Source organism: Scyliorhinus torazame, chromosome 11, assembly GCF_047496885.1.
Source record: "Scyliorhinus torazame isolate Kashiwa2021f chromosome 11, sScyTor2.1, whole genome shotgun sequence".
In the NCBI taxonomy this organism is placed as follows: domain Eukaryota; kingdom Metazoa; phylum Chordata; class Chondrichthyes; order Carcharhiniformes; family Scyliorhinidae; genus Scyliorhinus; species Scyliorhinus torazame.
Genome location: NC_092717.1, coordinates 165318967 through 165343784, shown reverse-complemented (window position 1 = coordinate 165343784; position 24818 = coordinate 165318967). Strand labels below are relative to the sequence as shown.

Genomic DNA, 24818 nt, shown 5'->3' with positions numbered 1-24818 from the left:
AAATGCGGAATATAGGGTTAACGGTAGAGTTCTTGACAATGTGGAGGAGCAGAGAGATCTTGGGGTCTATGTTCATACATCTTTGAAAGTTGCCACTCAAGTGGATAGAGCTGTGAAGAAGGCCTATGGTGTGCTCGCGTTCATTAACAGAGGGATTGAATTTAAGAGCCGTGAGGTGATGATGCAGCTGTACAAAACTTTGGTAAGGCCACATTTGGAGTACTGTGTACAGTTCTGGTCGCCTCATTTTAGGAAGGATGTGGAAGCTCTGGAAAAGGTGCAAAGAAGATTTACCAGGATGTTGCCTGGAATGGAGAGTAGGTCTTACGAGGAAAGGTTGAGGGTGCTAGGCCTTTTCTCATTAGAGCGGAGAAGGATGAGGGGCGACTTGATAGAGGTTTATAAGATGATCAGGGGAATAGATAGAGTAGACAGTCAGAGACTTTTTCCCCGGGTGGAACACACCATTACAAGGGGACATAAATTTAAGGTGAAAGGTGGAAGATATAGGAGGGATATCAGAGGTAGGTTCTTTACCCAGAGAGTAGTGGGGGCATGGAATGCACTGCCTGTGGAAGCAGTTGAGTCGGAAACATTAGGTACCTTCAAGCAGCTATTGGATAGGTACATGGATGACGGTAAAATGATATAGTGTAGATTTATTTGTTCTTAAGGGCAGCACGGTAGCATTGTGGATAGCGCAATTGCTTCACAGCTCCATGGTCCCAGGTTCGATTCCGGCTTGGGGCATTGTCTGTGCGGAGTCTGCACGTCCTCCCCGTGTCTGCGTGGGTTTCCTCCGGGTGCTCCGGTTTCCTCCCACAGTCCAAAGATGTGCGGGTTAGGTGAATTGGCCAATGATAAATTGCCCTTAATGTCCAAATTGCCCTTGGTGTTGGGTGGAGGTGTTGGGTTTGGGTGTGGTGCTCTTTCCAAGAGCCGGTGCAGACTCGGGGGGCCGAGTGGCCTCCTTCTGCACTGTAAATTCAATGATAATCTATGATTAATCTAGGACAAAGGTTCGGCACAACATCGTGGGCCGAAGGGCCTGTTCTGTGCTGTATTTTCTATGTTCTATGATATTAGATTCAGCTGAATCTCGTGAAGCTTATTTTAAACAGGTTTGCTTGCATCTCATGTTTGACCACACAAGCGTAAAGCTCGTGTGAGTAAGCTGACAGAGTCAGGTAACTGCTCACATTTAACACAGTGTCCATCTTCTTCTGTTCCTTGTGTTCTTTTCCGCAATTTCATTTGCGGAATATGGAGCGTGGATGCCACGGGCTGCCGGGAGTCTGGATAAAAATTTAAGAGTGAACGAAAATATGACTCCTTGTTGCACGTGAACATTAGAAAGTTAAGGGGCGGGAATCTCCGACCCCCCGCCGGGTCGGAGAATCGCCGGGGGCTGGCGTGAATCCCGCCCCCGCCGGTTGCCGAATTCTCTGGCACCGGATATTCAGCGGGGGTGGGAATTGCGCCCCGCCGGTTGGCGGGCCCCCCCCCCCCGGTGCTTCTCCGGCCCGCGATGGGCCGAAGTCCCGCTGCTGGAATGCCTGTCCCACCGGCGAGAATCAAACCACCTCTCTTACCGGCGGGACAAGGCGGCACAGGCGGGCTCCGGGGTCCTGGGGGGGGCGCTGGGCGATCTGGCCCCGAGGGGTGCCCCCACGGTGGCCTGGCCTGCGATCAGCGCCTACCGATCCGCGGGCGGGCCTGTGCCGTGGGGGCACTCTTTTCCTTCCGCCTTCGCCATGGTCTCCACAAGACTTCACTTGATGGAATTTAACAGGATGCTAGGGGATCTTATAGAAACATATATTATGAAGGGAATAGATAGGATAGATGCGGGGAGGTTGTTTCCACTGGCGGGTGAAAGCAGAAGTAGATTTAGGACTGAGTTTAGGAGGAACTTCTTCACCCAAAGGGTTGTGAATTTATGGAATTCCCTGAGCAGTGAAGCAGTTGAGACTCCTTCATTAAATGTTTTCAAGATAAAGACAGATAGTTTTTTGAAGACTAAAGGAATAAAGGATTATGGTGTTCGGGCGGGAAAGTGGAGCAGAGTCCATAAAAGATCAGCCATGATCTCATTGAATGGCGAAGCAGGCTCGAGGGGCCAGATGGCCTACTCCTGCTCCTAGTTCTAATGTTCTTATGTTCACATATATATTCATAAAGTAAGAAATAAAATCTCGGTTATGTGTATTCTTTTCACATATATATTGGCAAAGTAAGAAATGGTACCCAGTTCTACATGAGATTTCACTTGTAGACAACACTGGGCGAATGCAAACATTCATAGAATTTACAGTGCAGAAGGAGGCCATTCGGCTCATCGAGTCTGCACCGGCTCTTGTAATGAGCACCCTATCCAAGGTCAACACCGCCACCCTATCCCCGTAACCCAGTAACCCCACCCAACACCAAGGGCAATTCTGGACATTAAGGGCAATTTATCATGGCCAATCCACCTAACCTGCACATCTTTGGACTGTGGGAGGAAACCGGAGCACCCGGAGGAAACCCACGCACACATGGGGAGGATGTGCAGACTCCGCACAGACAGTGACCCAAACCGGAATCGAACCTGGGACCCTGGAGCTGTGAAGCAATTGTGCTATCCACAATGCTACCTTGCTGCCCATCAACGAGATGCTTATCCTCACAAATTATTCACTAAGATGTTAAATATTTCTGGAAAGGAACCTTCACTACTAAAGGGCTCATTGTTGGGGAATCTGAACTCAAAGCAAGATCGGATAAGTGCTCAAAGTGCCTTTTCATCAATCTGCAGGCCATTATTTTGTTTTAATTCTTATTTTGGGATCCTCCAGCATGTCTTTGTTGTTGCAGACTTTGGGTCACATTCTGAATATGTGTAGATCAGCAGTTCTCTGGTTCAATACAAACAATCTGAGTTTTAGGAAGCACAGAGAGAGAGAGTTTTATCTCCAATCCTCCCTTTTGCAGCTCGCCCCCCCCCCCCCCTCACCAGCTCCATCACTGTGGGGACTGATTAAAAAAAAGCCAATATCCGAACACCATTTCCGTGATTTCAGACAGAGGCAGACTTACACTTTTGGTGAAACACACAGGCCCCACTCAGTATGCACCCCCTCCCCTGGGGCCCGATGCTGCAGCGCTGTATGTTTCATGGTAAGTCTGCCTCTGATGGAAGTTGACACGGGTGCAGCAGTCTCACTGGTGCCAGAAACTATCTACAATGAGAAACTCCAACACATTCCCTTAAGGTCATCAAGGATATTGCTAAAGATGTGCACGGAGAAGTGGCTCCCCTGAAGGGCCACACTGAAGTGGGTGTGCAACCGAATGGCCAACCGGCAGATTTGTCTTTACAAGTAGTGAAGCGAGACTCCCTAGTGTTGATGGGTCATTCATTGCTGGAGAAGATTCGACTGAACTGGGCTGAAGTCCACATGATGGCCAATGGAGAATCAGGCCTCACAAAAATTTCTAAAAGGGACACTGTTGTTTTCAAAGTAGAATTAGGAAGCTTGAAGGACATTCTTCTTCGGTAATCATTCGCTAACGAGAATGATTCTCCACCTAAGAAACTCAGTGGCCGGGATTCTCCGAAAATGGGACTATGTCCCCACGCCTGTTGGAAAACGGGCGCGAATCACTCCGGACTTTTTTCAAAATCCAGGGATACCAGCACCCTGGTGTGTGCCCCGCAGCTCGTGCTGCCGATACTGGGCCCTGCACATCCGGCCGCGGGTCAGCACCTGCACGCGGTGGCCATTATCGCGCCAGTCCCCGCGCAACATGCTGGAGCCACACAGCGGGCCAGCGAGGAAGAGGATAGGCCCTGATTGCGCGCGCCTGCCAATCGGTAGTCCCCAATCGTGGGCCTGGCCGTCGTGGAGGCCCCCCCCCGGAGTCTGATTCCCCCCGACCCCCACTAGGACGGCCACCGCGGCCGTGGTCCGACCTTCCCTGGGTGAAACCATACTGGAACCACATCGGCGGGAACTCAGCCGGCCGACCGCAGAGAATCGCCGCAGGGGACTCTTTCAACGGCCCCTGACCGGTGCCGCATCGACCGCGCGCGCGCGACTGGTGCAAATTCTACAGTCGCCGGAGAATCGCGTCCCGGTGTCGGACCCGATCGCAGGTCTGAGGCTCCATTCTCCGCCCCCGCGCAGAGCGTGAATTCAGCGCGGGGGCTCAGAGAATACCGGCCCATGTTTCTGGTCATGTGTTCTGTGGGATTTTACTTGGCAGATGAACTGGATCCTAGAGCTATATCTTCAACCGCACACTTAACAGGTGTTTCCGGGAGGTGGGATAGGTCCTTGGACTCTAGGTCACTGATATTCCTTTCTCAGGCCTTGTCTTGCCATCGGGTGTCCTCGAAGAATTGTGGTCCTTCAATCAGGATGTTCATCCAAGTAGATCTCTTCTGATCAAAGGTCTCCCAGGCATTGATGGCTACATTGCATTTCTTGAGATAAGCCTTCAGGGTGACTTTGAAGCGCTTCCTTTGTCCTCCTCTTGTTCGGAAGCCTTCCTTGGGCTGAGAAAGAAAATTAGCTTTGGTAGTCAGGACTCTGACATCATAAGCACATGACCAGCCCAGCAGAGTTGCTTTCGGATGATCATGACCTCAATGCTGGTACTCTTGGCTCCTTCAAGGACACCGATGTTATTACATCTGTCCATCCCGCTGATGCAGAGAATCCGTCTCAGGCAGCATTCATTGGACCTCTCCAGGGTCTTGAGGTGGCGTCTGTACGTTGTCCAGGTTTCTGAGCTATATATGATTTGGAAGGACAACTGCCTTGTAGACGAGAACCTTGGTGTCAGCACGGATGTCATAGTCATCAAAGACACACGTTTTAGGCATCCAAATGAGGCATTCACGGATTGGATACAACATTAGATCTTTGCATTGATGTCAGTCTTAGAGGAGAGGTGGCTCCCCAGATATGTGATTGTTCCACTCTGGGAGGGTTTATCCATTGATCTTGATGAACAGAGAGGTCAGGGGCGCGATTCTCCGATCCCCCGAGGGGCCGGAGAATCGGCGGGGGGCCGCACGAATCACGCCACGCTGACCCGGCACCGGGACGCCATTCTCCCGCCCGTTTTTTCACGCGCATGGTGCCGGGCTGCACGGAAGATCGCCACAAACGGCCGTAGCTGTGCTCCTCCGGCGGCGCTGCGATTCTCCGGCCCAGTGGCCGTCCGAAAAAATACGAGTCCCACCGGAGCCATTCTAACATGCTCTGGGCCGGCGGGACCTCGGGTTTGAAGGGTCCGGGGGGGCTGCCTGTGGGGGGGGGGGGGGGGGGGTGCAGGGGGTCCAACCCCAGGGAGAGCCTCCGTAGTGGCCTGGCCCGCGATCGGGGCCCCACTGATCGGTAGGCCGGCCTTTCTGGCTGCGAACCACTTTTCTTCCGCGCCGGCTCCTGGATCCCAGCGCGGGGATGACGGCCAGTGCGCATGCGCTAGTTGGCGCCGGCCCAACTGCGCATGCACGGACCCCACGGCGCCGGGTCGATGCCGGGACCGGCAGCTGGAGCCCCCCCAGGATCTGAGAATCGGGTCTCGGAACTGGCGCCGGTGCCAGAGTAAAGTACTCCCATTTTGGCGCCAACGTCGGCACTCTGGCGCCGGACCAGAGAATCGCGGCCAGGATCTTGCCCTGGGGCGAGTTGACAAGGATTTTGGTCCTCTTCAGGTAGAGGCTGAGACCTGCTGTGGGATTTTCCGTTGGCTGGATCCTCCGCTTCACCGGCAGGGCACCAACAGCCATTTGTTTCCCGATGGTGGAGGGTGGCCACAATGGGGAACCCCGTTGGCCGGCTGTGGGAACGGAGAATCCCATTATAGGCTGGGGTGTGCTGTGCTGGAAAATGGGTCTGGCAGAACAGAGAATCCCGCCTTGGTTCTTTGGGATGCTTCCCCAAAGGTGTCATAGAACATAGAACATAGAAAATACAGCACAGAACAGGCCCTTCGGCCCACGATGTTGTGCCGAACCTTTGTCCTAGATTAATCATAGAATTTACAGTGCAGAAGGAGGCCATTCGGCCCTTTGAGTCTGCACCGGCTCTTGGAAAGAGCACCCTACCCAAACTCAACACCTCCACCCAACACCAAGGGCAATTTGGACATTAAGGGCAATTTATCATTGGCCAATTCACCTAACCCGCACATCTTTGGACTGTGGGAGGAAACCGGAGCACCCGGAGGAAACCCACGCAGACACGGGGAGGACGTGCAGACTCCGCACAGACAATGACCCAAGCCGGAATCGAACCTGGGACCATGGAGCTGTGAAGCAATTGTGCTATCCACAATGCTACCGTGCTGCCCTTAAGAACAAATAAATCTACACTATATAATTTTACCGTAATCCATGTACCTATCCAATAGCTGCTTGAAGGTCCCTAATGTTTCCGACTCAACTACTTCCACAGGCAGTGCATTCCATGCCCCCACTACTCTCTGGGTAAAGAACCTACCTCTGATATCCCTCCTATATCTTCCACCTTTCACCTTAAATTTATGTCCCCTTGTAATGGTGTGTTCCACCCGGGGAAAAAGTCTCTGACTGTCTACTCTATCTATTCCCCTGATCATCTTATAAACCTCTATCAAGTCGCCCCTCATCCTTCTCCGCTCTAATGAGAAAAGGCCTAGCACCCTCAACCTTTCCTCGTAAGACCTACTCTCCATTCCAGGCAACATCCTGGTAAATCTTCTTTGCACCTTTTCCAGAGCTTCCACATCCTTCCTAAAATGAGGCGACCAGAACTGTACACAGTACTCCAAATGTGGCCTTACCAAAGTTTTGTACAGCTGCATCATCACCTCACGGCTCTTAAATTCAATCCCTCTGTTAATGAACGCGAGCACACCATAGGCCTTCTTCACAGCTCTATCCACTTGAGTGGCAACTTTCAAAGATGTATGAACATAGACCCCAAGATCTCTCTGCTCCTCCACATTGCCAAGAACTCTACCGTTAACCCTATATTCCACATATGTCAAGTGTGGATTGAAGATTCACTTCTGAGAGAGTGGAAATGGTGATGTCATCTGCATACTGAAGTTCCACGAGCTATGTCAGTGTCATCTTCTTTTTGGATTTCAACCGGTTGAGTTTGAAAAGTGTTCTGTCGATCCTATAGACGATGTCCACTCCACTGGGAAGCTTGTTCTTGACAAGGTATAGGATGGTGGCGGTGAAGATGGAAAAAAGAGTGGGGGTGATTACACATCACTGTTTGACTTCAGTCTTGACCGCAAAGGTTTCTGTTTTATTTCCATCGGTGAGGATGTCACCCACAATCTTGTTGTGGAGGAGTCAGAAGATCTTGATGATTTCTCTGGATAGCTGGTCTTTGACAGGGTCTTCCATAGCACTTCCCAATAAGCCTTGGTAAGACCATGTGGAGTGCTTAATGTTGCTCCTGGGATTTCTTTTGAAGTTGCCGAACAGTGAAAATCATGTCCATGGTTCCACGGTTTGGTTGGAAGCCACACTGGCTGTCTGGAAGGATTTCTTCAGCAGGTGGCAAGCTAGGATTTGGGTGATGATCCTCCCAGCGATGGAGAGTAGGGATGTTCCTCGGTATTCCCACAGTCCGCTTTGTCTCCTTTCTTGAAGATGGTGGCGATGATGGCATCCCTGAGGTCAACAGGAATTTCTTCTCTGTCCCAGATTTTCAGCAACAGCTGTTGGAGAAGATGGGTGAACTCTTCTCCTCCAAGTTTCTAAATCACTGCTGGAATCCCATCCGCTACTTTTCCATTCTTCATATGTTTAATGGCGGCTTCGACTTTTTCCACATTGGTGGGATTCCAAGATCATCTTTGATGGGCGTTGGGGGATTCCGTCAAACACATCCTCATCTATGATCGGATTATGGTTTACGAGTTCTTTAAAGTGTTCTCTCCATTGAAGGAAGGCTGATGTTTTCTCTGTCTCTCAAGAGGGAAAGGTCCTTACTCCACACCAGTTTGAGACCTTGGCTATTGGGTCCATATATTGTCTTGGTAGCACTGAAGAAGCCTCGAGTGTCATGCTTCTCAATGAGGAGTTACAGCTCCTTAGCTTTCTCAGTACACCATTGGTTCTTGTTTTTCCTAGTTCTTCTTTGTACCTCCGTCTTGGCTGATTGATCAACTCTCCTCTTTGCCTTGACGGTTATGTCATTTTGCCAGAGAGCTTCTCTCCTCTTGTCAATGAGGTCCTGAATGGTGTGGTCATTCTCGTCGAACCAGTCGTGGTGTTTCCTGTCCTTATAGCTGATGGTTTCGCTACAGTTTTGAGATGATGGCTGTATTCAGCTCTTTCTAGTTTACCTCCACTCCATTAGAATGGACAAAACTTTGGAGATTATGGAGGAGACATTGTTGAAAGCTCACTAGCATGCTCGGCTCTTGAAGCCACTCAACGTTGATCTTTTTTCTGAGCTATTTTTTCATCCTCAGTTGCTTCTAGTAGTGTTTAATGGCAGAGAGGAGTCGATGGTTTGTCCATTTTTTTTCTTTATTTGTTCATGGGATGTGTGCGTCGCTGGCTGGACCAGCATTTATTGCCCATCCCTGAGGGCACTGAAGAGCCAACCACATTGCTGTGGGTCTGGAGTCACATGTAGGCCAGACCAAGTAAGGATGGCAGATTTCCTTCCCTAAAGGACATTAGTGAACCAGATGAGTTTTTACAACAATCAACAAGGGTTTCATGGTCGCCATTGGACTTTTAATTCCAGATTTTTATTGAATTTAAATTCCAACATCTTTGTAGCTGTGTCCCCAGAGCATTACCAATGGAACATTCAAGCCTCTCTACCATGGCAAGGTGGCAATCCAAGGAAAGGTGAAGGACATTGAAGTTAAATTAAAAATAGAAAATGGAAGGCAAACAAAATGTTTGAAGGCACAGCCTGTACCATATGCTATTAGGCCGAAGGTGGCAGATGACTTGGAGCAGCTTGCGAAGACTGTAGTTTTAGAACTTGTCAGTCAGTGAATGGGCCTCACCTATTGTTCCAATCATCAAGAAATATGGCTCCGTGAGGATTTGTGGGGACTTTAAAGTCACCATAAATCTAGTGCTATGTGCTGAACACTATTACCTCACATTGAGGACCTGTTTTGCAGGATTGGTGGAAGGCCAAAATACAGCAAACTTGACCTGAGCCAGGCTTATTGCAGATGGTTATGGATAAAAAGTCACAGGAACTTCTGACAATCATGACACACATGGGCTGGTTCAGGTACCGAAGATTGCCATTGGTATCTCATCTGCTCCTGCATTGATTCAAATGGCAAGCAATTAGATCTTGAATGGACTGAGACCAGCGCGGGGTCGGAGAATCCCAGCCTTATCTTTGTAGGATTGGCATACGTGGCGAGTGCACGTAGACATTTAATTAATTTGATGGACATTAGTGAATTTTAAGTAATGACCAATGCTTAGATAACAAATCATGTTCTAAGTGACAGACAGTTGTTTGAACAAATCAGAAAGCCTCAGCTGAGAATTAGAACCAATGAGAGTAAATAAGGGGTTAGACCATAGATATGGATTCCCTTAAAAGTAAGACCTCGTTGGCAAGGATTCGTTCTTGAATTCCTGCATTCCTGAGTTCATGAATCATCAATCTGTTTGTGTTTAAATAGATTTCTTTATGCTTTTATGTTTTATGCTTTTTTGCCATGGGTTCGACCCTTTTCTAAGTATATTTCATTTCTAAGCTTTACTTTAGTTCTTATGCAAGTGTACTAAAGTGACTATTTAGCAATAAAGTTGTATTTTGAACACCTCCAATCAACCGGACCTATGACTCGTATTTTCAAAATAAATAAGTGATCCTGCAGCCTCAACGAATTTGTACTGGTCTATCGAAACACTATACTTGTGTTACTCGTCTTGAAAAGGCAGCTACATTCTGCCATCATGCCATCGGGTGAAGAAAGACTTCTCGAACCTTCAGCAAAGCTGAGAGTAACTCTTCCCAGATTGAACGGCAAGCAGTGAGGATTATCTTCGGTGTCAAGAAATTCCATCAATTCTTGTTTGGGAGAGAGTTTGACATCCATCTTGTCAAGTCCCTTTAGGATCTCATATGTACCAAAAAGAAACATCTCAATCTTCCAAAATTTCAATGAATGCAGGCCCAGCCTGTCCAACCTTTCATCATAGGATAACCACTTAATTCCACATTTATATCCTTTCTTAAATAGGAGACCAAAATTGTACACATTACTCTAGATGTGGTCTCACCAACACCTTGTACAACTATAGCAGCATATCCTTACTTTTATGTTCTACTCCCCTTGCAATAAATGACAGAAGCCTCCCGAAAATGTTCCACCCACATTGCTCTTCATCCATCAATAGCATCCTGCCATCCTTGCCCCTGGTTGGTACAGTTTATATATGTGTATATATTTATATAATATTGTGTATTATACATTACATAGTTAAACCTATACTTCAGCACTCTTTCTCTGCTTATTTGTTTCAATCCTGCCTTAATTTGAGATTTACTCTTTTTAAAATTATATATTTCTATTTTTGTAATTACTGATGCTGTTTACAAGCTTGTCTTGCATTTCTCACTTGACTATTAGCTCAGGAATCTTGGGTAGCACGTTCGTTGGTTGAATGAATACACTTTGATATGTCTGCAGGAATTCATGGTGGGCCTCTGGTGTTGTGTGAGGATTATCCCTGCAAATAGAGCAAATAAAGTCCAGTTTAGCTGAAACTTCCATTCATTCGATCCAAAACAATTCATTTTACAATCAATCAGTACAGAATTCAAATTAAGTACAACTAATGATTTAGTAGAAATAATTTGTAGAAAACAAGTACAGAGCTATTTCTGTAATCATGTAGAACAAATTAATCACCAGCCTTATGTCTACTCCGTTGATTTTAAATTTATAAATTCAATAACGGTGGCTGAAGGTTATATTCAGGAGACCTACAAAGAATGGCCACGGATGTCATGTTAGCAGAACAACATTTTTGCTGACTAGCAATACACCTGTATTTTTTTAGCTTCAAATACTTTCTGCAGATTGTCCTACATCTCAGCTATCTGCCCTGGGTCTTCCACAGAACCAAATAGGCTTTCTATGGTCTAGAATAGACATTTTCAACTCTTAGCCAGAATTTTATTGCCCCCCCCCCACCCCCGCCCCCACTAGCGGGATCACCTTCCTTCCAAGCCCAATGGCATTTTGAATGGCTCGTCGCATTTTCTGGCCCCACCCATTTTTTATGTCAGAAATCCATAAAAATAATTTGAATATGGCTCAGTGATCACATTTCCTCCTCTGCAGGAGAAGGTTTTGGGTTTAATTGCCACTCCAGACACTTGTGGTCAGACTTTTGAGACTTGAATCAGGTTCAAGTAGGTAGGTGACCAGAAAAGATGATAGTGATGTCCCACCTCCATTCTGGTCACCTGAAATTTCACATGGCTGGGGTGAATGTGGGCCTGCGAACTTGTCCACTCTCCTGTTGAAGCCAATTAAAGTAATTCAGGGCTTGTTAAAAGCTTGCCTTACTGAACCTTTTTAAATTTGATGGATGATGCCAGCGTTTAGTTGCTGCCTGCCCCTACCAGCTGACTGCAGGTGTGAACCTTGTCAGGGAGGCCAGAAAGATTTCTGAGCATAAGTCTACATGCTGATCATAGGTGAAACAGTTTACTCCTTTTAAGAAAAAGTGGCAGCAGCACATCACACATCAGGGGAGGAGTTGGCATTGAGAACTGTGCCAGTTCCAGGGGTCACCCTCCGTCTGACATCTCATGGATACTGAAGCAGTGGACAAGGCTGCTTGGACTGAGAACCAGGAAGGCTGCTGGAAGCTCTGCTAGGGGCTTTTCACAGTAACTTCATTTGAAGCCTACTTGTGACAATAAGCAATTTTCAATTCATTTCTCAGAAATCAAGCCCATTGGAGATTAAGAGCAGCTGCCTGCACTGGAAGGGCAGAGCACCAGGCACCAAGAAGCCAGAGGAGAGGGAAAAGGGGCAGGAAAGAGACACAGCCCTGAGCAGAGGATCTTTAGGCAGAGGTAAAGGTTTCTGGACATGACTAAGAACCAGTGCCGAAGGAGACAGCGATTCTCCAGGCAGGTGGTCATAGACATCTGTGCCCTCATCAGTGTGGTACTCACACCTCGCACCACTCATGCCATGCCAGTAGCAAATAAGGTAACTGTGCCTTGAATTTTGATGCCACTGGCTCCTTTCATGGGTCAGATGTGGACCTTTGCAGGATCTCACTGGCAGCTGCACACCAGTGCATCACCCAGGTGACTGATGCCTTCCTCACCAATACAGGGCATCAAATTCATAACCAATGGAGCATCACAGGCTCAGAGGACACTGGGTGCGGTGAATAATCTGGTTTGGTTTGTTTGTCCAATACCCCCCTACAAGGGGTTTGGTGGTCTGCTGCACTCTCCATAACATGATCCTCCAGAGAGATACGGAATTTGAAGACACTGAGTCCCGAAGGGAACAACTCATTGGGTAAGGAACAGGAGGCAAAAGAGGAGGAGGAATTGGAGACAATGGAACAAGACGTTGAACGTAGAGGTATCCCTGTTACCTAAAAGGCAGCCTCTTCCTGCCACTCTCCAGGAAAAGGACCTTTCTCCATTTCGCTTATGAGTGCCAGGCCTCTGGCTTCCCTGTGACATCCCACTTCTCTGGGACGCAATGGAAGGCTTTGGCACAAATCCTAGATTTCGGCCTCAGGGCAACCAGCAGCCTCGGTGATAGTTGCCCTGAGTACATAAATAGGTCTACCACTTCACCTGAACCACCACTGTTCCCACACCAATGGCTTTAATTGTACAGAAAACCCTTATCCATGTCAATTAAAGGCTCACTCCCTGGAAATTTGAACTTCAGTTGGTTTCCCAGCAGAAGTGAGTTTCTGACACAGATGGGGCCCAGTTCCTGTTACCAATGCTGCATGGTTGCAGGTATTGTTTTTCAGATGAGGTGTTAAAATCTAAGCCACACCTGCTCTGTTGCTTATATTAGAACAATGACTTAGCGACTTGGTTCATTGGAAAGCATTTTGGGGCACGCTGGGGTTATGAACGGTACTCTACAAATACTCTTTCTGGAGCAAATCTCTTTAGCTTAGTTGTAGAATTCCACCTCTGAGTTGAATTCAAGCCCTGCTTCAGGCAGAGCCAGCAAGTGGAGGCTGGAATTTTCATTTTAAATTCTGGGTTGGCTCCAGCAAGGTTAAATGTGGTGAATGGAGTCGAGCGAGAGGTCATCTTTAAACCCGTGAAAGATGGTGAATAAAAATATAAAGCATTTTCTAAATGGGGAGAAACAAGGAGCAGAGAAACTTTTTTATTTGGGGTCTGCGCGATGGTTTCAACGGGTTGCACTAAAAAACGACTTTCACAGGCAGCACGGTGGTGCAGTGGTTAGCATTGCTGCATCACGCTGCCGAGGTCCCAGGTTCGATCCCGGCTCTGGGTCACTGTCCGTGTGGAGTTTGCACATTCTCCCCATGATTGCGTGGGTTCGTCCCCACAACCCAAAGATGTGCAGAATAGGTGGATTGGCCACACTATATTGCCCCTCAATTGGAAAAAATTAATTGGGTACTCTTAAATTAAAAAAAAAAATGACTTTCACCAAGTAAAGCCGGTGCTTGATATCAATGATCTGTCTTAAAATAGTGCTTATCACTGGGGACAGCAGTTATAATAATTCCATATTAAGCATAACATCAGTGTCAGGTTTATTCATTTTAACAGCATCCTCAAGTATTCCTCTTCCTAAATTACACATGGGTAGAGAACCAATCCACAGACAATTCCACCAGCCTATATCATTGGGTCTAGTGAACAAGTGGAGGCAGATTAAACTGTCATTCAGTTTCATCCCTCATTTGAATTTCCTGATGTCACACCTAATGCCTTTTCTGCCGCTATTGCAAAACGTCCACAACAGAACATTGGAATTTACAGTCACGGATAATGAGAATCTATCATACAAGTGTCCAACCTTCCAGATAGAAAAGAACTGAAACTGAGTCTCCAACCCAGTGGCCTCTTCAAATCAATATCAAATTTAATAGGATACTTTAGATAGCTCCACACAAAGAAGGGAGAAGTTTGAAGGGAAGCAAGGCAATATTTCAAACTCCTCAGACCCTTCTAGGAAATGTGACACTTAAATACATCAACAGACATATTTAGAGCAATACTGGTGCAGAATAGGGAAAGGCACCTGGGACCCAGATTTTCATTCTCAGGTCAGGTGTGCAGAGATAGGAGAATGCGCAGCTCCGCAAACCCAACCTTTAAAAATAGCCACCAGCAGGTCAGATTATCAAGCCCCCTTCCAGTCGGCGGGCTCGGTTAGAAGTTGGACCGGCCACCCCAAGAACGTGTGTGGACGTTGCCAGGTGTGAAGCAGGATGGGTGGACTAACTGGCGCTGTGCTCTAACACTGTATTAAAATAGAAAAATAATAAAACAAAAATAATTCCCTACAGCCCTCATCCTCTCCTCAATCCCCATTCACTCCAATTCTGCATTCATGGCAGCCTATACCACCTCCACCCGCACCCTCCCATCCCATAGCTCTTCATTCCCCCCCATGTCAACCCATGCCCCCCTACTCAACCCCCATGGCTCTTCATTCTCCCTTTGCCAACCAATACCCCTCTACCCACTCCCCATGGTCCTTCATTCACCTTATATCAATACGTGCTCCTTTACCCAACCCCCATAGCCTCTCATATCCTTAATGCCCCAAAATCCCATGGCCCTTTACAGGCCCCAGGTAGACATAGAGACAACCCATGTCCTTCCCAACCAGCACCTTTTCTGCTTATCCCTCCATGCAAATTCACTGAATATTATTCAACAGCTCTTTGACAGCTTTGAATGTTCCTTGACAGTTGAACAATTCCTTGACAGCTAGACTGTTTTTGTTTGTTCTTTGACAGCTGGATAATTCTTTGAAAGTTCTTTGATAGCCGGACAGATCTTTGATGTTTCTTTGACAGTCCCTTGACAGTCGTGTAGTTCTTTGACATTTTTTTTGACAGCTGAACAGTTCTGGGCAGCACTTTAACAGTTCATTAACAGCTTGACTGTTCCAAATAATTTGTGCATAAAAACTGCAACACTCTTTTAACAATCCCAAAGGGTGCCTTATCTCTCCCAAAGGTGCCCCAGGACAAGGGGTACAAAACAATTGGCTATCCAAATAAATACACCAAACACAGACCTGCCGTTACTTAGTCTAACCTGCATACTTCAGGTTTCACACTCCTGGCTACCAAAGTACCACTTCAGTGGAAGTAACTAGTGTTTTAACTGGCCAGCTGCCTCCTGAAACCACACATGTGCGAACTCCAGCCCAACAATTTTGAAATTGAGTCCTGCACTCCCAAGACCATGTTATTAACATAGATCAAGAAAAACAGTAATCCCAATAGTGGCCCATGGATAACTCTACCATCTACCTCCTCCAGCCCAGAAAACAGCTGTTCAGGATACTCTCTGAATCCTGTCACTTGGCCATTTTATATCTTTGCTGTACTGTCCCAATCATTCTGTGAACTTCAATTTCATCGACAAGTACACTTTACCACAAGCTTTCTGGAAGTCCATGTACCGCACTATATCTTTGTTCACCCTTTCAGTTACCTCACTGAAAAACTCAATTCAATTTGTTAAACATAATTTTCCCTTAACAGCACGTGCGGACTTGCCTTAACTAATCCACACATGTTCAAGAAAATGTTGATGTTATCCTGGATTATCATTTCTAAAACCCTTCCCACCACCAAGGTTAAACTAATTGGTGGGTTTATCCTTACAAACCTTTTTGAACAAGAATGTAACATTTGTGGCCTGTGACATGGACCGGGGAAGAGCGTGGCCTGTAAGATGGAGCGGGGCAGAGTGTGGACTGTGAGATGGAGTGGAACCGAGTGTGGACTGTGAGATGGAGCGGGGCAGAGTGTGGTCTGTGAGATGGAGCGGAGCAGAGTGAGGTCTGTGAGATGGAGCGGGGCAGAGTGTGGTCTGTGAGATGGAGTGGAACTGCGTGTGGTCTGTGAGATGGAGTGGGGAAGAGTGTGGTCTGTGAGATGGAGTGGGGAAGAGTGTGGTCTGTGAGATGGAGTGGAACCGAGTGTGGACTGTGAGATGGAGCGGGGCAGAGTGTGGTCTGTGAGATGGAGTGGGGCAGAGTGTGGTCTGTGAGATGGAGCGAAGCTGAGTGCGGACTGTGAGATGGAGCGGAGCAGAGTGTGGTCTCTGAGATGGAGCGGAGCAGAGTGTGGTCTGTGAGATGGAGTGGGGAAAAGTGTGGTCTGTGAGATGGAGCAAAGCTGAGTGTGGTCTGTGAGATGGAGCGAAGCTGAGTGCGGACTGTGAGATGGAGCGGAGCAGAGTGTGGTCTCTGAGATGGAGCGGAGCAGAGTGAGGCATGTGAGATGGAGCGGGGCAGAGTGTGGTCTGTGAGATGGAGCAGAACGGAGTGTAGTCTGTGAGATGGAGCGGGGAAAAGTGTGGTCTGTGAGATGGAGCGGGGCAGAGTGTGGTCTGTGAGATGGAGCGGGGCAGAGTGTGGTCTGTGAGATGGAGCGGAGCAGAGTGTGGTCTGTGAGATGGAGCGGAGCAGAGTGTGGTCTGTGAGATGGAGCGGAGCAGAGTGTGGTCTGTGAGATGGAGCGGGGCAGAGTGTGGTCTGTGAGATGGAGTGGGGAAAAGTGTGGTCTGTGAGATGGAGCGGGGCAGAGTGTGGTCTGTGAGATGGAGCGGGGCAGAGTGTGGTCTGTGAGATGGAGTGGGGAAAAGTGTGGTCTGTGAGATGGAGTGGGGAAAAGTGTGGTCTGTGAGATGGAGCGGGGCAGAGTGTGGTCTGTGAGATGGAGCGGGGCAGAGTGTGGTCTGTGAGATGGAGTGGGGAAAAGTGTGGTCTGTGAGATGGAGCGGGGCAGAGTGTGGTCTGTGAGATGGAGCGGGGCAGAGTGTGGTCTGTGAGATGGAGCGGAGCAGAGTGTGGTCTGTGAGATGGAGCGGGGCAGAGTGTGGTCTGTGAGATGGAGTGGGGAAAAGTGTGGTCTGTGAGATGGAGCGGGGCAGAGTGTGGTCTGTGAGATGGAGCGGGGCAGAGTGTGGTCTGTGAGATGGAGTGGAACAGAGTGTGGTCTGTGAGATGGAGTGGGGAAAAGTGTGGTCTGTGAGATGGAGCGGGGCAGAGTGTGGTCTGTGAGATGGAGCGGGGCAGAGTGTGGTCTGTGAGATGGAGTGGGGAAAAGTGTGGTCTGTGAGATGGAGCGGGGCAGAGTGTGGTCTGTGAGATGGAGCGGGGCAGAGTGTGGTCTGTGAGATGGAGTGGGGAAAAGTGTGGTCTGTGAGATGGAGCGGGACAGAGTGTGGTCTGTAAGATGGAGTGGGGAAGAGTGTGGTCTGTGAGATGGAGCGGGGCAGAGTGTGGTCTGTGAGATGGAGTGGGGAAAAGTGTGGTCTGTGAGATGGAGCGGGGCAGAGTGTGGTCTGTGAGATGGAGCGGGGCAGAGTGTGGTCTGTGAGATGGAGCGGGGCAGAGTGTGGTCTGTGAGATGGAGTGGGGCAGAGTGAGGCATGTGAGATGGAGCGGAGCAGAGTGTGGTCTGTGAGATGGAGCGGAACGGAGTGTGGTCTCTGAGATGGAGCGGAACGGAGTGTGGTCTCTGAGATGGAGCGGAGCAGAGTGAGGCCTGTGAGATGGAGCGGAGCAGAGAGTGGTCTGTGAGATGGAGCGGGGCAGAGTGAGGCCTGTGAGATGGAGCGGGGCAGAGTGTGGTCTGTGAGATGGAGCGGAGCAGAGTGAGGCCTGTGAGATGGAGCGGGGCAGCGTGTGGTCTGTGAGATGGAGCGGAACGGAGTGTGGTCTGTGAGATGCAGCGGAGCAGAGTGAGGCATGTGAGATGGAGCGGGGCAGAGTGTGGTCTGTGAGATGGAGCGGAGCAGAGTGTGGTCTGTGAGATGCAGCGGAGCAGAGTGTGGTCTGTGAGATGGAGTGGGGCAGAGTGTGGTCTGTGAGATGGAGCGGAGCAGAGTGTGGTCTGTGAGATGGAGCGGGGCAGAGTGTGGTCTGTGAGATGGAGCGGGGCAGAGTGTGGTCTGTGAGGTGGAGCGGGGCAGAGTGTGGTCTGTGAGATGGAGCGGGGCAGAGTGTGGTCTGTGAGATGGAGCGGGGCAGAGTGTGGTCTGTGAGATGGAGCGGGGCAGAGTGCGGTCTGTGAGATGGAGCGGGGCAGAGTGTGGTCTGTGAGATGGAGCGGGGCAGAGTGCGGTCTGTGAGATGGAGCGGAGCAGAGTGAGGCCTGTAAGATGGAGCGGGGCAGAGTGTGGTCTGTGAGATGGAGCGGGGCAGAGTGTGGTCTGTGAGATGGAGCGGAGCAGAGTGAGGCATGTGAGATGGAGCGGGGCAGAGTGTGGTCTGTGAGATGGAGCGGGGCAGAGTGCGGTCTGTGAGATGGAGCGGGGCAGAGTGTGGTCTGTGAGACGGAGCGGAGCAGAGTGAGGCATGTGAGATGGAGCGGGGCAGAGTGTGGTCTGTGAGATGCAGCGGGGCAGAGTGTGGTCTGTGAGATGGAGCGGAGCAGAGTGAGGCATGTGAGATGGAGCGGGGCAGAGTGTGGTCTGTGAGATGGAGCGGGGCAGAGTGAGGCCTGTAAGATGGAGCGGGGCAGAGTGTGGTCTGTGAGATGCAGCGGGGCAGAGTGTGGTCTGTGAGATGGAGCGGAGCAGAGTGAGGCATGTGAGATGGAGCGGGGCAGAGTGTGGTCTGTGAGATGGAGCGGGGCAGAGTGAGGCCTGTAAGATGGAGCGGGGCAGAGTGCGGTCTGTGATATGGAGCGGAGCAGAGTGTGGTCTGTGAGATGGAGCGGGGCAGAGTGTGGTCTGTGAGATGGAGCGGGGCAGAGTGCGGTCCGTGAGATGGAGCGGGGCAGAGTGTGGTCTGTGAGATGGAGCGGGGCAGAGTGAGGCCTGTAAGATGGAGCGGAGCAGAGTGTGATCTGTGAGATGGAGCAGAGCAGAGTGAGGCCTGTAAGATGGAGCGGGGCAGAGTGTGGTCTGTGAGATGCAGCGGGGCAGAGTGTGGTCTGTGAGATGGAGCGGAGCAGAGTGAGGCATGTGAGATGGAGCGGGGCAGAGTGTGGTGTGTGAGATGGAGCGGGGCAGAGTGAGGCCTGTAAGATGGAGCGGGGCAGAGTGTGGTCTGTGAGATGGAGCGGGGCAGAGTGTGGTATGTGAGATGGAGCGGAGCAGAGTGTGGTCTGTGAGATGGAGCGGGGCAGAGTGTGGTCTGTGAGATGGAGCGGGGCAGAGTGTGGTCTGTGAGATGGAGCCGGGCAGAGTGTGGTCTGTGAGATGGAGCGGAGCAGAGTGAGGCCTGTAAGATGGAGCGGGGCAGAGTGTGGTCTGTGAGATGGAGCGGGGCAGAGTGTGGTCTGTGAGATGGAGCGGGGCAGAGTGTGGTCTGTGAGATGGAGCGGGGCAGAGTGTGGTCTGTGAGATGGAGCGGAGCAGAGTGAGGCCTGTGAGATGGAGCGGGGCAGAGTGTGGTCTGTGAGATGGAGCGGGGCAGAGTGTGGTCTGTGAGATGGAGCGGGGCAGAGTGTGGTCTGTGAGATGGAGCGGGGCAGAGTGTGGTCTGTGAGATGGAGCGGAGCAGAGTGAGGCCTGTAAGATGGAGCGGGGCAGAGTGTGGTCTGTGAGATGGAGCGGGGCAGAGTGTGGTCTGTGAGATGGAGCGGGGCAGAGTGTGGTCTGTGAGATGGAGCGGGGCAGAGTGTGGTCTGTGAGATGGAGCGGGGCAGAGTGTGGTCTGTGAGATGGAGCGGGGCAGAGTGTGGTCTGTGAGATGGAGCGGGGCAGAGTGTGGTCTGTGAGATGGAGCGGAGCAGAGTGTGGTCTGTGAGCTGGAGCGGGGCAGAGTGTGGTCTGTGAGATGGAGCGGGGCAGAGTGTGGTCTGTGAGATGGAGCGGGGCAGAGTGTGGTCTGTGAGATGGAGCGGGGCAGAGTGTGGTCTGTGAGATGGAGCGGGGCAGAGTGTGGTCTGTGAGATGGAGCGGGGCAGAGTGTGGTCTGTGAGATGGAGCGGAGCAGAGTGTGGTCTGTGAGATGGAGCGGGGCAGAGTGTGGTCTGTGAGATGGAGCGGAGCAGAGTGAGGTCTGTGAGATGGAGCGGAGCAGAGTGAGGCATGTGAGATGGAGCGGGGCAGAGTGTGGTCTGTGAGATGGAGCGGAGCAGAGTGTGGTCTGTGAGATGGTGCGGGGCAGAGTGTGGTCTGTGAGATGGAGCGGAGCAGAGTGAGGCATGTGAGATGGAGCGGAGCAGAGTGAGGCCTGTGAGATGGAGCGGAGCAGAGTGAGGCATGTGAGATGGAGCGGAGCAGAGTGTGGTCTGTGAGATGGAGCGGAGCAGAGTGAGGCATGTGAGATGGAGCGGAGCAGAGTGTGGTCTGTGAGATGGAGCGGAGCAGAGTGTGGTCTGTGAGATGGAGCGGAGCAGAGTGAGGTATGTGAGATGGAGCGGAGCAGAGTGAGGCCTGTGAGATGGAGCGGAGCAGAGTGAGGCATGTGAGATGGAGCGGAGCAGAGTGAGGCCTGTGAGATGGAGCGGAGCAGAGTGTGGTCTGTGAGATGGAGCGGGGCAGAGTGTGGTCTGTGAGATGGAGCGGAGCAGAGTGTGGTCTGTGAGATGGAGCGGAGCAGAGTGAGGCATGTGAGATGGAGCGGAGCAGAGTGTGGTCTGTGAGATGGAGCGGAGCAGAGTGAGGCATGTGAGATGGAGCGGAGCAGAGTGTGGTCTGTGAGATGGAGCGGGGCAGAGTGTGGTCTGTGAGATGGAGCGGAGCAGAGTGTGGTCTGTGAGATGGAGCGGGGCAGAGTGTGGTCTGTGAGATGGAGCGGGGCAGAGTGTGGTCTGTGAGATGGAGCGGAGCAGAGTGTGGTCTGTGAGATGGAGCGGAGCAGAGTGTGGTCTGTGAGATGGAGCGGGGCAGAGTGTGGTCTGTGAGATGGAGCGGAGCAGAGTGTGGTCTGTGAGATGGAGCGGGGCAGAGTGTGGTCTGTGAGATGGAGCGGAGCAGAGTGTGGTCTGTGAGATGGAGCGGGGCAGAGTGTGGTATGTGAGATGGAGCGGAGCAGAGTGTGGTCTGTGAGATGGAGCGGGGCAGAGTGTGGTCTGTGAGATGGAGCGGGGCAGAGTGTGGTCTGTGAGATGGAGCGGGGCAGAGTGTGGTCTGTGAGATGGAGCGGAGCAGAGTGAGGCCTGTAAGATGGAGCGGGGCAGAGTGTGGTCTGTGAGATGGAGCGGGGCAGAGTGTGGTCTGTGAGATGGAGCGGGGCAGAGTGTGGTCTGTGAGATGGAGCGGGGCAGAGTGTGGTCTGTGAGATGGAGCGGGGCAGAGTGTGGTCTGTGAGATGGAGCAGAGCAGAGTGAGGCCTGTAAGATGGAGCGGGGCAGAGTGTGGTCTGTGAGATGGAGCGGGGCAGAGTGTGGTCTGTGAGATGGAGCGGGGCAGAGTGTGGTCTGTGAGATGGAGCGGGGCAGAGTGTGGTCTGTGAGATGGAGCGGGGCAGAGTGTGGTCTGTGAGATGGAGCGGGGCAGAGTGTGGTCTGTGAGATGGAGCGGGGCAGAGTGTGGTCTGTGAGATGGAGCGGAGCAGAGTGTGGTCTGTGAGATGGAGCGGGGCAGAGTGTGGTCTGTGAGATGGAGCGGGGCAGAGTGTGGTCTGTGAGATGGAGCGGGGCAGAGTGTGGTCTGTGAGATGGAGCGGGGCAGAGTGTGGTCTGTGAGATGGAGCGGGGCAGAGTGTGGTCTGTGAGATGGAGCGGGGCAGAGTGTGGTCTGTGAGATGGAGCGGAGCAGAGTGTGGTCTGTGAGATGGAGCGGGGCAGAGTGTGGTCTGTGAGATGGAGCGGAGCAGAGTGAGGTCTGTGAGATGGAGCGGAGCAGAGTGAGGCATGTGAGATGGAGCGGGGCAGAGTGTGGTCTGTGAGATGGAGCGGAGCAGAGTGTGGTCTGTGAGATGGAGCGGGGCAGAGTGTGGTCTGTGAGATGGAGCGGAGCAGAGTGAGGCATGTGAGATGGAGCGGAGCAGAGTGAGGCCTGTGAGATGGAGCGGAGCAGAGTGAGGCATGTGAGATGGAGCGGAGCAGAGTGTGGTCTGTGAGATGGAGCGGAGCAGAGTGTGGTCTGTGAGATGGAGCGGAGCAGAGTGTGGTCTGTGAGATGGAGCGGAGCAGAGTGAGGCATGTGAGATGGAGCGGAGCAGAGTGAGGCCTGTGAGATGGAGCGGAGCAGAGTGAGGCATGTGAGATGGAGCGGAGCAGAGTGAGGCCTGTGAGATGGAGCGGAGCAGAGTGTGGTCTGTGAGATGGAGCGGGGCAGAGTGTGGTCTGTGAGATGGAGCGGAGCAGAGTGTGGTCTGTGAGATGGAGCGGTGCAGAGTGAGGCATGTGAGATGGAGCGGAGCAGAGTGTGGTCTGTGAGATGGAGCGGAGCAGAGTGGGGCATGTGAGATGGAGCGGAGCAGAGTGTGGTCTGTGAGATGGAGCGGGGCAGAGTGTGGTCTGTGAGATGGAGCGGAGCAGAGTGAGGCATGTGAGATGGAGCGGAGCAGAGTGTGGTCTGTGAGATGGAGCGGAGCAGAGTGTGGTCTGTGAGATGGAGCGGGGCAGAGTGTGGTCTGTGAGATGGAGCGGGGCAGAGTGTGGTCTGTGAGATGGAGCGGAGCAGAGTGTGGTCTGTGAGATGGAGCGGGGCAGAGTGTGGTCTGTGAGATGGAGCGGAACGGAGTGTGGTCTGTGAGATGGAGCGGGGCAGAGTGTGGTCTGTGAGATGGAGCGGAGCAGAGTGTGGTCTGTGAGATGGAGCGGAGCAGAGTGAGGCATGTGAGATGGAGCGGAGCAGAGTGTGGTCTGTGAGATGGAGCGGAGCAGAGTGAGGCATGTGAGATGGAGCGGAGCAGAGTGTGGTCTGTGAGATGGAGCGGGGCAGAGTGTGGTCTGTGAGATGGAGCGGAGCAGAGTGTGGTCTGTGAGATGGAGCGGGGCAGAGTGTGGTCTGTGAGAATGAGCGGGGCAGAGTGTGGTCTGTGAGATGGAGCGGAGCAGAGTGTGGTCTGTGAGATGGAGCGGAGCAGAGTGTGGTCTGTGAGATGGAGCGGGGCAGAGTGTGGTCTGTGAGATGGAGCGGGGCAGAGTGTGGTCTGTGAGATGGAGCGGAGCAGAGTGTGGTCTGTGAGATGGAGCGGGGCAGAGTGTGGTCTGTGAGATGGAGCGGAGCAGAGTGTGTTCTGTGAGATGGAGCGGGGCAGAGTGTGGTCTGTGAGATGGAGCGGAGCAGAGTGTGGTCTGTGAGATGGAGCGGGGCAGAGTGTGGTCTGTGAGATGGAGCGGAGCAGAGTGTGTTCTGTGAGATGGAGCGGGGCAGAGTGTGGTCTGTGAGATGGAGCGGAGCAGAGTGTGGTCTGTGAGATGGAGCGGAGCAGAGTGAGGCATGTGAGATGGAGCGGAGCAGAGTGTGGTCTGTGAGATGGAGCGGGGCAGAGTGTGGTCTGTGAGATGGAGCGGGGCAGAGTGTGGTCTGTGAGATGGAGCGGAGCAGAGTGAGGCCTGTGAGAAGGAGCGGAGCAGAGTGTGGTCTGTGAGATGGAGCGGAGCAGAGTGAGGCATGTGAGATGGAGCGGAGCAGAGTGTGGTCTGTGAGATGGAGCGGGGCAGAGTGTGGTCTGTGAGATGGAGCGGGGCAAAGTGTGGTCTGTGAGATGGAGCGGGGCAGAGTGTGGTCTGTGAGATGGAGCGGAGCAGAGTGTGGTCTGTGAGATGGAGCGGAGCAGAGTGTGGTCTGTGAGATGGAGCGGGGCAGAGTGTGGTCTGTGAGATGGAGCGGAGCAGAGTGAGGCCTGTGAGAAGGAGCGGAGCAGAGTGTGGTCTGTGAGATGGAGCGGAGCAGAGTGAGGCATGTGAGATGGAGCGGAGCAGAGTGTGGTCTGTGAGATGGAGCGGGGCAGAGTGTGGTCTGTGAGATGGAGCGGAGCAGAGTGTGGTCTGTGAGATGGAGCGGAGCAGAGTGTGGTCTGTGAGATGGAGCGGGGCAGAGTGTGGTCTGTGAGATGGAGCGGAGCAGAGTGAGGCCTGTGAGAAGGAGCGGAGCAGAGTGTGGTCTGTGAGATGGAGTGGAGCAGAGTGAGGCATGTGAGATGGAGCGGAGCAGAGTGAGGCATGTGAGATGGAGCGGAGCAGAGTGTGGTCTGTGAGATGGAGCGGGGCAGAGTGTGGTCTGTGAGATGGAGCGGGGCAGAGTGTGGTCTGTGAGATGGAGCGGGGCAGAGTGTGGTCTGTGAGATGGAGCGGAGCAGAGTGTGGTCTGTGAGATGGAGAGGGGCAGAGTGAGGCATGTGAGATGGAGCGGAGCAGAGTGTGGTCTGTGAGATGGAGCGGGGCAGAGTGTGGTCTGTGAGATGGAGCGGGGCAGAGTGTGGTCTGTGAGATGGAGCGGGGCAGAGTGTGGTCTGTGAGATGGAGCGGAGCAGAGTGTGGTCTGTGAGATGGAGCGGGGCAGAGTGTGGTCTGTGAGATGGAGCGGAACGGAGTGTTGTCTGTGAGATGGAGCGGGGCAGAGTGTGGTCTGTGAGATGGAGCGGAGCAGAGTGTGGTCTGTGAGATGGAGCGGGGCAGAGAGTGGTCTGTGAGATGGAGCGGAGCAGAGTGTGGTCTGTGAGATGGAGCGGGGCAGAGTGTGGTCTGTGAGATG

General features: G+C 51.8%; 1 protein-coding gene across 2 annotated transcripts in view; it reads right to left on the bottom strand.

The window, feature by feature from the left end:
* The window catches only part of cnbd1 (cyclic nucleotide binding domain containing 1), a 427576-nt gene that overhangs the window by 273459 nt on the left and 129299 nt on the right, over positions 1 to 24818 (bottom strand). For both annotated transcript variants that reach the window (XM_072468635.1, XM_072468636.1), the window contains one exon: positions 10607 to 10717. In XM_072468635.1, the coding sequence (XP_072324736.1) occupies positions 10607 to 10717 (111 nt within the window). The remainder of the gene's footprint in view (positions 1 to 10606; positions 10718 to 24818) is intronic.